This window comes from Protopterus annectens, chromosome 8.part0 (assembly GCF_019279795.1).
Source record: "Protopterus annectens isolate FY-2018-M chromosome 8.part0, PAN1.0, whole genome shotgun sequence".
NCBI classification, from domain to species: domain Eukaryota; kingdom Metazoa; phylum Chordata; order Ceratodontiformes; family Protopteridae; genus Protopterus; species Protopterus annectens.
Genome location: NC_056741.1, coordinates 983,532,776 through 983,545,275, shown reverse-complemented (window position 1 = coordinate 983,545,275; position 12,500 = coordinate 983,532,776). Strand labels below are relative to the sequence as shown.

General features: G+C 44.8%; 1 protein-coding gene across 1 annotated transcript in view; it reads left to right on the top strand.

The window, feature by feature from the left end:
* LOC122808376 (V-set and immunoglobulin domain-containing protein 10-like) overlaps positions 1-12,500 on the top strand; it is a 406,591-nt gene that overhangs the window by 158,499 nt on the left and 235,592 nt on the right. The window contains exon 6 of the mRNA XM_044079342.1: positions 4,761-5,063. Within this exon, the coding sequence (XP_043935277.1) occupies positions 4,761-5,063 (303 nt within the window). The remainder of the gene's footprint in view (positions 1-4,760; positions 5,064-12,500) is intronic.

Here is a 12,500-nt window from a genome sequence, read left to right as displayed (position 1 = left end):
AATATTTTTTTGTCAGAGTGCAAACAGTAGTTGCCTCTTTTTCCTAATGTGGAGTTAGTAAACAAATACTACAGGCCAAAGCACATGAATATACAAACATACAAAGAATCTGCAGTGAAACACCTGCCTACTAAGCTCACATGTGTTTGTTACTAGCCCTTTTCAGCTATGTCACCTCTTCTCTTCATCCTCACCACCCATTTTTTTTTCAGTTTCTTCAGGCAATTCTGAATCCCTTGGTTGATTGACATTTGTCCACAGCTATGACAATAATATGATTTCAGGACACCCATATCCTCATTCTGTCTATAAAGAGATACTGCCTTGCATTTTTCAATCTTTCCTTTTCAGTTGCCACCCTGCACAAAATTCACCCCAATTTCTTTTTTTAATTTCATAGGTTCATAGGTGTGTACTAGGCTAATGGCCTTGAGGCCTTTACAAGCCCAGACCATAGAAGTGCCCTGACATTGTGCCACCCTTTGTTAGTTCCCAGTGCCACTACTAAGTAGACCCACTGGAGTGATCCCCGGAGTGAACTTTCTATTTCCCATCCACTCATCAAGATTTCTCTTGAAGAGGGTTAATGAGGTGCTCTGCTTGACATGTATGGGAAGTCTATTCCAGAGCATGGGCAATCTCTGGGTTATGAACCTGTTCCTCCAGCATATTCTGCTGATTGTGATAATGAGATTGAGGTCTCTGGAGCGTGTATTGTGGAGGAATTGGGATTTCTTTAGATGTAGCATTTCTAATAGAGCTTGGTCAGACATGGCTTTGTAAGTCAAGCAGAGATCACATCTTAGTAGATGATATGAGACCATGAATAGCTGGAGTTTTTTTGAGTCTGTCCATGTAGGACATGTGTTTAAGGCTTAGGATCCTCTTCATGAGGTACTTTTGTGGCCTCTCCAGCCGTTGCATGTGTCTAGTGAGGTACCTGCCAAATGGGGCATTATACTCTATGATTGGTCTAATGAGGGAAGAGTAGAGATATATGATGACCTCTTTCTTCCTGGATGCAAAAGCTTGGTAATGAGATGGGCCACATAGAAGGACTTTCTGACCACAGTGGCAATGTGGTGGTTGAAGGAGAGGTTGCTGCCAACCTGTGTCCCCAGATCTCTTATAACACCTTCAGTGTTCAGTGGGCTCCCATCAGTTTGGTAATTAGTGGGAACTGAGTTTTTCCCAATATGGATGATGACACATTTTCTGGTATTAAGCTTAAGGCCATGGCTTCGACACCAGTCATTGGTCTCAGTGAGGTCTTTCTGTAGGATATCTGCATCACTTGGGGAGTTAATAATGGCTTCCAGCTTGCAGTCATTTGTGAATTTGGTCATCCAGAGTCCCTCTGAGTTGGCCTGGACTTCTGAGAAGTAGATGCCAAACAGGAGAGGACCCAGGACTGATCCCTGTGGGACTCCACTCATGACTGGTTGGCAGTCTGACTTGGAGTCCGCTACTTTCACACTGTGTTTTTTATCTGTGAGCCAGTTTGTAACCCGCATAATGATATAGGGGTTGGTGCCTAGTTTGGTGAGTTTATCAATAATTCCTGAGTGAGGAATGGTATCAAAGGCCTTGGCCAGATTGAGGTAGGCTGTATGAACTGCCTTACCTTCATCCACCGCTCTGGTGACTGACTCTAAGAAGTCAACCAGGTTGCGCAGGCATGATCTACCTTTCACAAAACCAAACTGCGTGGGATCTAGAATTTGGAGATTCCCTATAGCCTTGTTAATTAGGTCCGTGATAATGCACTCCATAGCCTTACATATCAGACTCATCAGGCTAATGGGGTGATAATTTACAGGGTCTGATGTTGCTCCTCTTTTAGAGAGGGATGACTGTAGCAGTGCACCATTCGGTAGGGACAAAGCCTGAGGTGAGGCTGTGAGTGAACAGAGCACATAGATGTGGTGCCAGTTCACTTTGTAATTCATGTAGAACACAGCCAGGGATATTGTCAGGTTCCATGGAAGCTGTATTCATGGCCTTAGACAATGTATCTTTAACCTGTGCTGCAGTAATGCAGGGTGCCTGGCATTTCTTCTGGTATTGAGAGTGGTCCTTTGGGGGGGGGTGCTAAAGTTGGCACTGAATCTGTCAGCCAGTATGTTGGCAATATCTTTTGGCTCAGTATAGGAGGCACCATTGTGCAGTAACTCAGAGCAAATATGGGTATTACCATGGAGATTCTTGATATAATTAAAGAAGGCTTTGTGGTTGTTTTTAGTGTCTGCCACAATTCTGCCTTCATAGCTGACTTTGGAGGTTTTAATGAGGGATCTCAACTTTTTGTTGAGGCTAATAAGGGAATTTTTCTAGTCTTGGGACCTCACCTTATTCTGTATCAGTTTCTTCCTTCTGTTGTAGAGTTTATTAATGGCAGGGGACCACCAGACTGGCTTCCTTTTTTGGAGGAAAGCGTCTTGGGTCTGTTTGGTATGGCCAGTTCCATGCATTTATGTATGTGTTCATACATTGCATTGGTGTATGATTCGGCAGTCATGCATCTATTTTCAATTGATATGGGTGGAGTGAAGTTAGCCACCTCTGTTTTTAGGAGTCAGAAGTCAGCTTTGGGGAAGTTTTTCATGGTGGATACCTTTGCGGGGGTTGTGGGTGAGATATGGATTTTCATGGTGACTAGTTTGTGGTTGGATTTAACCAGGGAGGAATTGACTATTGGTGTAGAGCAATGGTTGCCCGTGTTAGTAATAACCAGGTCCAGGATGTTGCTTACTCTAGTGGGGGTAAGAATGAGCTGGTCCAAGGCATTGGAATTGATGAATTCCAGGAAGCATTGGGCCAGTGCATTGGTGCTTGAGTAGTTTTCTCAGTTGATGGTGCAGTAGTTGAAGTCTCCTAGTATGAGAGTGTTGGGTTGGACCATGATAGATTCCAGGGTGCTTAGGAATGTGGAGTGAGAGTCTAGGAACATGGTTGGGGACCTATAGCAGGCTATGACCTGGACTGCAGTCTTACCCAGTGTTAGTTGTACCTGAAGTATATCAGATGCATTATGCTGGGCTACTAGTCTGGAGGTGTGCATATCCTTTATGAATATGGAGACACCACTACCTTTGGAGCTTCAGTCCCTGTTTTGGGGCCGAAAGGTGTGGAATGAGTTATAGCCTGGTATTGCAGGGTGCTTTCTGCCACTTTAAACCAGGTCTCCATTACAACACAAATGTTAATGTTCTCCATTTTGAAGTGTGCTTCGAGCAAGTGCATCTTGAGATTTAGACTTCTACTGTTGAGCAGCATGACCCTCGAATGACATTTATTTATAGCTATTACTGTGGTAATTTGGTCTTTGGAACACTGCCTAACAAGGCACTATAGGGGTGGCAAGAGCCTTAGCCAGTAGCCGGAAACCCAGGGGTGACAGATGCATGCCATCTCTGGCAAAGCATTGAGGTCTGATAATCATGTCATACCAAGCAGACGGATACGGGACCACCTTAGAATGACACCAGAAACTCTGCCAATTGTTGAAGTCAATCATTTTTTGTTTGTACTGCGGTATCATTCTGGGTGATGGTAGGATACTGCTCAGGGCTAGTGTCATACCTGCCTGGGCCACATAATCTGAGAGCTCCACCATGTCTCTTTTCATGTATTCCAAGGAGGTGCATCTCAGTTCATTCACACCCACATGGACCATGACAGAGTCATACTTGTACTTGTTGTGGAGTGACTTCAGTGCGTGTGTTATCTGTCGGATTCTGGCACCTGATAGACAGTTGACTGTTACCTTCTCCTTATTCAACCTAGTGAGTGGGACATCTGTGTGCCTCACTATTGAGTCACCTATGATTAGTGTATTGGTCAAGGTGTTTAGCCTTAGGGGCTTAGGTTGAGGGGCACACTCACTTGCTCTGATAAGTTGTACATTTGTCTTTACTGTGTTTCCTGTCAGCAAAGGGCACATTCAAAATGTTTTATGCATAAGCACCACTCTTACATTCTTCCCAAGTACAGAAACACATCCCAAATCACTTTCACCACTGTAAGTATAACTACTTTAAATACACAAGTTTTACTAAGTTGCATGTGGGCTTTCTCTTTAGTAACTTCCACCAATGTAAAATCTTAGAATGTATAAATGTAACTACTGTTTGTATATAAATGTAAATAGAAATGTAACTACTCTGTTTGACTGGAACTTAGTATAATGCAATGTAAACAAATGGAGCTTTTCTCCCCGATTCTACACTGAAAATGGACATTACCCAGTCACACTTTCCTGGTAAACAAAGACAGACAAAAATAAAAAAATATCTTTACTAACAAGTTAGGATTCCTTTTAGTCTACCTCATTACCACCTTGCACAGGATATTCCTATAAAAAAAATGGAGTAATTACCCACCACTAATATATATTGCACATCTGCAGGTCCCTAGTGTAATACAGCAAGCAATACTTTTAATTTCAACTAATTTAAAATTTTCAGAGTTTATATTTTATGAAGGCATAATTATTTTTTTCATCTGTTTATAAAAAAGTAAAAATAAAACTGTTGCTACGTGTATTTTAATGGATGAAGGGGGCAGAAGACTATACAAAAAGTTGCATTTTTTGATGCATAAGCTATTTTCCTAGTATTAAAATATCCTGATATTGACAACTCCAATAAATGCATGTATCAGTATTGTCCTCATTTAATCCTGACCCGTGTTTCCTAATTTTGTTTTGAAGTTTCTCTACTTTGTGACTTACAGTTTGCATTATTCTACTTTTTTTCTAGAGCCTGCTGTGACAGATTTTACAATGAAACCTAATTCCAACAGAACTTCTGTGACACTTAATTGGCAGGTACCAAGCACAGCAGTACTTACCAGTTTCTGGGTCCAGATAAAAGGTCCAGCAATTGCTCAGTCAGGCAGGGCTGCTGATAACTGGTACACCTTTCAGATACTGAACAGCACTACATATTCTACGGTGGTACAGCCTCTTCAGTCGAGCCAGAGCTATTCCTTCCAAATAATACCTCGGTTAGGCAATGGAGCCGGAACACAATCAACGGTGCTGACCCTCAGCCCAAGTACAGGTAATGATTTGGTTTTAGTTTGCAATTTATTTACTTCTAAGAATAAAAACACTTATGTACCCTGGGTAGGGGCTTTTAACTAAAATTAATTAAGCTGTATAATGTATATTATGACTAAATTTGAGCCTTAAACTTTCTGCCAACATTCTGTAAAAGTGAAACTCCTTAATTAAAGGATAGCATGATAAGTCACCCATGTTAATATTCTATAAAAACTTTTGTGGTATAACTCAATGAACTTTCTATATTCTTCAAGTGTTGTAATCATTACAAAATACAAGCAATAGTATATTGATGTAGGATTGTCATGGAGGAGGAAGGAGGTGTAGCTGCATGCATCTTTTTAAATATTTCTTAGTAATGGCTTCCCAGTTCATTTTGCCAGCACCCCGGCAGTTTCTATTAATTATCACAGATGTCTGGGCACAGGAAAAGATACAGATGTCTTTTCAGTAATTATAACTATTTGCAGTTTTTCCTCAGGAACTAAAGACAAAGCCTAAAGCTATGAGAACCAGTTAAGCCCCAAAACAGGGAATTGTTTTACAAATTGATAGTATTCAGACAGAAAGCTAATAGAATACGAGGAATATTATTATATATTTCCTGAAAACTAGAAACAGTATAACCATAATGGCCAGCATTTTTAATGAAATAAAATTGCTTCATCACAAACTGATAATTTTTGATTGACAACATTATTCAAGTCTAAGGAGAAATCATGAACATTTGAGAAAATCAGGGCCAGTGGGAAGAATGACATGGGAGCTTATTGAAAAGACATTGCTGCAGGAGAAAAGAATAGAGCATCCTGTTAAAAAGTGCTCTTCTACAGGAATCTGTTTGACTTAATAAAGAGATCACATGGGAATGGTCTTGCAGCAGGATTCCAGCTGTATCCCTACTGTGGAGGTTAAAGGCCACTTTGTGACTTCTGCAAAAAGCAAGACATACCCCCAGATTCATGAAGCTCGGCGCAAGGCCGGTGTAAGGCTTGTGCCGGCAGTGCAGTGTATAATCGGCGTAGCAGCGCCACATGCATAGTAATGAGTGCACGCCGCAACCACAAACACGTGCAGAGGGCACGTGCGCGAACCCAAGTAGGATGCGCCTGTAGGCATGGCCAAGCCGGCAGGCGAGGAGCAACCTAAAGTGCTGACTGTCACAGGCCGCCTGCAATAGTAACCACACCAGCCAGTGTCCGTGGATAATGAAATGTACGCAGAGTATGCAACATAGTACCCGTTCACACAAAACGGAGAACCAAACATTAACCCACGAAGTCCAAATTGTACCCGTCCAAGGAACAAAGGATACACGTAATACCGTGTCCGTCACGCAATGCACTGTCAGTGGGCATACCCAGTGAAGGTGTACCGCAGCATGTCAGCGCGCCGCACCTACACACAAGTAGCCCCATGGGCATGGTCACCAGCAGTAGTGAGAGTACACAGCTGGGCAGCCGTGTCTATATAACAACCAGAAGGAAACCAGATACCCTAAACACAGACAAACATGTGCATAGCAACATGTACTACACCCAGCAATGTGCCCATCGCATACACATAGGACGGTGTATGCCGAAGCCTAATATCCAGAAGCAGAACCCATGCATGCAAATGTAATACACAACAGCCCCGTCATAGCATGTAACCCGCACCCATGTACGACCGTGCACCCAACCCAGCTAGCAGCCTTGAGCAGCTGCACACCTACACACAGTGGGTATACCTCAAATGTAGTATGAAGTATTGTCCTAGGCAGTGCCACACGGGCAAATATGTACCCCACATGTCAACATCCCACCTCAGGTACTGATATCCAAATGGCTGCATGTGAATGTGTTGGCAGAATGTGTACATCCCGCATGTGGTATGGACTTGTCGAAACCCCATAGGCGTTCACACGCCATGGTGTCCATAACTGTACACATCTGGACAAAGCAGTATGTTCAGCCACCGTACTGATGATTAGCTATGCAGACATGTCAAACACAACACATAGGGTGGAACATCTGCCCACCAAGCAGGACACCCCAACAGGGTGCCACATGCACAGAAGGTGAAGGTGGGACATCACACGTAGAGAATAGTGGTGCCGGATGGCCAAACACCCACGGCCAATGCAAAGGATGGAATAACATGTATATGCCTGGATGAATGGGTATGTCATATCATGGGAATAGGCTAAGCTATCCAACATAATAGCCATGCGTACCAGATACAAACTGCCAGTAACACGCAGTAGTAATGCAGGAAGGCATACACGACTGTGGGAATATCACAGGACATATGGCATGTGCCAAGTGTTGACGCATGACACAAATGTCCAGGATGGGGCTCCCTGCAAAGAGGAACATGTGCCAACCCCACCCCCCACAGATGTATCGGCAGTGGAAACACAACCCAAACACACACCAACACCACCGTCCATCCCACGATAGCAACGGAGGCCGGTCAAAGACCACCATGATGCGTGCACAAACAGGGACACGTGTAACCGTTGCCCTGACAACCCCCCACAGACCAATGAATAATAGTATGGACATATGCATGTAATGCTGTGAAGGATGTGTGGTAGTCCTCAGTATCACAGAGGTAGGTACACAGATACACTGTAATCAACCATGACATATGTGCACTGTACACAGCATACCTGCAGGTAATACATAGTTCAATCATGTGCCACAGAAATATCCACATACGAATGAGGACAGGGGATAGACAAGTGTAAATGGGACAAACTATGAACATAGGTTCATAGGTTCATAGGTACATAGTAGGCTATCCGCACAAGGGCAGCTATAAGCCTAGCCCATAGTTATGTTGCCTTTGCCACCCCTTCAGTTTTAAGAAAACTATGCCTATTATATTGCTGTACCTCTGTCAAGCAGTGACACTGAAGTAATCCCTGGGGTATATCTGCAATCTCCCATCCATTGGTCAAGATTCCCCTCGAACAAGGCCAGCGAGGTGCTCTGCCTCACATGTACTGGGATGTTGTTCCACAGCATAGTGAGTGTCTGGGTGATGAATCTGTCCCTCCAGCACATTCTATTAATGACCGTGTCAAGGTTTACGTCACCTGCCCTTGTGGTTCTGAGGGATCTAGATTCTTTAGGTGAAGCATAGTCATCAAATCTGGGTTCAACATGGCCTTGTATGTCAGGCACAGGTCACCTCTGAGCAAGTGGTATGCGACTGAATAGAGCAGGAGTCCTTTCAGTCAGGCAGCATAACACATATTCCTGAGACCCTGCATCCGTTTGTCGATGAACTGTTGGGGCCTTTCCAGCTGCTGCAGGTGTCAGGTCAGATACATTCCGAACGGGGCATTGTACTCAATCATAGGTCTAATGAGTGATGAGTACAAGGGGACGATGACCTCCCCTGATTTAGATGTGAATCCCTGCATGATCAGGTGGGCAATGTAGAAGGTCTACTTAACTACGTTAACAACGTGTGTCGAACGAACGGTTACTGACAACCTGGGTCCCCAGATCCCTGGTAACTCCCTCTGTGCTCAGTGGATTGCCACCTATATGGTAGCTAGGGGTAACCTTGTTCTTCCCGAAGGGTATGACTATGCATTTCCCAGCATTTAGCTGTAGGCCATGTCCCTGGCACCAGATATCCATATCTGTGAGGCCCTTCTGAAGGATATCTGTGTCAGATGTGTGTTCGACTATGGCACCCAGTTCGCAGTCATCTGCAAACATTGTCAGCCATAACCCCCCTGTGTTTGCTTGTACTCTGGAAATGTAGATGCTGAAAAGGAGTGGACCCAGGACTGAGCCCCATGGGACACCGCCTGTGACCGGCTGTGAGTCTGACATGGTGCCAGCAACTATGACCATGTGGGTTCTGTCACTTAGCCAGTTTGCAACCCATCTTGCGATGTATGGGTTCACATTCAAGCCGATGAGTTTATCAATGATACCTGAGGGGGGTATTGTGTCGAAGGCCTTTGCCAGGTCGAGGTAGGCTGTATGGACTGCTTGACCCTCATCAATGGCCTTGGTGACTGTTCCTAAAAAGTCAACCAAGTTTAAAAGGCATGATCTGCCTTTGACCAAGCCAAACTGGGTTGGATCCAAAGTATGCAAGTCCCCTATGTCTTTATCTATGAGTTCCATTATGATCCTTCTCCATGGCTTTGCAGATAAGGCTTGTCAAGCTAATGGGACAGTAATTACCAGGGTCAGTGGAGGCACCACCCTTGTGAAGTGGGACTACAGTCACCTTGCGCCACTACTTGGGTACGTTACCTGAGGTGAGGCTAAGATTAAACAGCTGTCCTAACTGTGGGTTTAATTCCTCATTGAGTTTGTGGAGTACACAGCTGGGACACTATCTGGTCCCATGGATGCTGTGTTTACTGCCTTGGAGAGAGCATTTCCCACCTGTGCGTTACAGATGTTCCGGGGGCCACAATCCTCTGGTACAGATATCTCTCCATGTGGGGGGGAGGGGGGGGACAAGTTTGCACCGAACCTGTCAGCCAGTATGTTGGCAATGTGTGTAGGTTCAGTAATCTTCACATCATTCTGAACCCAGTCTGAGCATATCTGGGAGTGTCCGCCCAGGTGTCCAACATAGCTAAAGAAGGCCTTATGATTGTCTGTCGAGTCCTTGGTGATTTATCTGTTGAATTTGCCCTGGATGATTTCATGAGAGCTTGTAGTTCTTCACATATAATGAGCAAGGGTGTCATACCTTACAAGGATTCCACTGTATCTTGTAGTAGCTACCTCCTATCATTGTAGAGCTTGTTTATGGCTGGGGTCCACCAGACTGGATGCTTGGCTTTGGTACAAAGAGTCTCAGTTTTGTAAGGGATTGCCTGATCCATGCAGTCCTGTAGGTGCTGGTAGAAGGCACATGTAAGTGATTCAGTGGTTTGAGTAATGTTTACCACTGGCTCAGGGGCCTTAAAGGAGACCACACTAGTGTTTAGAAGTGTGAAGTCGGCTTTTGAGAAAGGCATATGTATGGTAACCGGCACCACCCACAGCATTGTATGCCAATAGCAGAAGCTATTGTATGTTGTCCAAACACACGTGTCCGTACACATGGAACATCATAGCAATAAACCACGCCTGGATGTGGGTGATGCTAGATATACCCACGGCAGACGTGGTGTGTTCCCGAGGCTGATGCCCGAGGGACCACACACATAGCCGGCCTTAGGCATAGGCCAACTAGGCAGCCGCCTAGGGCGCCGCTCTACTAGGGGCACCTTTCCAGCCTTTATTTGGTGTAGGTAGACCAGGATGGGGGTAGCGGGTGATGTGGTGGGGGCACCATGGAGTCCTTTTGCCTAGGGCACCACTTGACCTAAGGCCACTCTTACAGCAGTACCCACACCCAGACGTGGGTCATTGCTAGTATGCCATATCATCTATGGAAAGAAACCATATATTCCCAGACATAATGGCACAGCATAATGCCTGTCCGCCGCCCAAAGCAGACATACGGCACCCGCGACGGTGTGGACGTACTGCGCGAGATGTCCGTTACCAATGTCGACACTGTCTCGCTATGTGAAATAAAGTCAACATAGCGATTCAATACTAAACAGTGACGGAGAGCCCGATGTCCCCATTGCTGAGCTGTACAACCTGTTCCGCCATGTTAAATGTGTGTAGCAGAGCGGGACTGCCCCAAACTAAGCAACGGACATGTCCGTGGTTCAGTGAAAGCCGTCACGCAATGTTAAACCCATGTAATATAGCAAGACAGGTTATAAATACCGAGGTTTAGTAATGGAAATAGGTCCGTTCGACCAGACCGTGTGCAATTACTACAACAAGATCTACAACGCCCGCAGCCAATCAGCGCACACAGTTAGGAATAATGGGGGGGGGATATGGTATCATAGACACGGACAAACCATGCCCATGTGACTCATCTGACATTCGTACACGGTCAGGGCAGTTCCGTACACTAGGCGGACAAGACCAAACCCAAAGCACCACAGGAACACCCTGACAATCGAAGACCTGTATGCGTAGGGGATATAAGCCCCTGTGATCTGAATATCCCTGCGGTCACGACATATGCATCCTGGGCCATGAGCGGGAGGGAATAAGGAATGTTTAACATGTAGTACCGCACCTTTCCCAGCAGGAGAATGGATGCCTGTGACGTATGTGAGTGCGGGGTGGGGTGGGGTGGGGGGGATATGTAAATTTAGCTAAGTACCATGGGTATGCATATAAATGAGACCGAACAGTTAATGTGTAGTGGTCACAGTAACCGGCAAACGTGAATGCAGTCCAGTCTGAATTACGACTATAGAACATATAAATGTGAACGTGTATGTAATGCGTCCATGCCGCAAAGACTGTTACATGTGTAAAGGTGAAAGTGCGTTCCGCACACGTCCGTCAACCGGATCAGAGATATGTTACCGGAACAGTCACAACTAACACAGACCACGTAACCACACAGACCCAGTAAACATATGTAACCAGAATATGATATGCATGTGCGCCTGCGCGTAACCCACAATTAGGAAATGCAAGTGCGCGTGTGCGTGTGTGATCCGCTCACAGCAGGGAATGTTAAGGCTGTGTCCTCCACGTCAATCATACATGTCTCAAAACTGTCAGCCTCTGAAAGTATGGAATTGGGCAATGCCATGTAAAGTACCGTTAGAAATAGTGAGAAACACACACTATGTGATAAGACAAACATAGAATGTGGATAGAATAACGTGTGTGTTAGTAGTATGGATTGACGACGGTTATGCATCTGTAACCCGACCCACTTGTCAGAAGGTGCCCCCGTACGAAATGTGTTCAGTTGGCTCACACTTGTTGACCGGGCTAGGCTAGCTGGATATATGTCCAGTGTCAGCAGAGGCCCGTGGAGAAATGCTCCACACACAATAATAGCACAACATACCAAAGTACTCATATATGTAACCAAAAAAGAACAACAATAGAAAGTGTCCTGAAAGGACTGGTTACACACAGATCCCAGACAACAGAGAAATATATGGCCAGTGGAAGCACGTCACAATTACGGGATCAGGTCCCTATAGAAGCAAGAAGGTTTCACATGACACGCCAGCGAATTGCCAGATAGACACAGGTCAATGTAACACACAGCAAGATTAAGGGCCAACCAGCCGTACACCATGACAGAACCTGTACAGTGGAAAGGTATGGCATGGTAATTGATGTGTGTACACAGGTAATCCACAGACAGTAACAAAGCAAGGTATGAAACGAGGGGTTCACATGTATATATCTACACACAGCAGTCCGACGGCCCGTATATATGACGCATGGACATAGATTTGTCACTTGAAAACAAGATGTAAACAACTACAGTTTAGTCCATATCATATTGATATAGTTATAATACAGTCATATTCATATTTAACATTGTGACTCCTATTTACATTCATATTTATACAAAATATGCATTT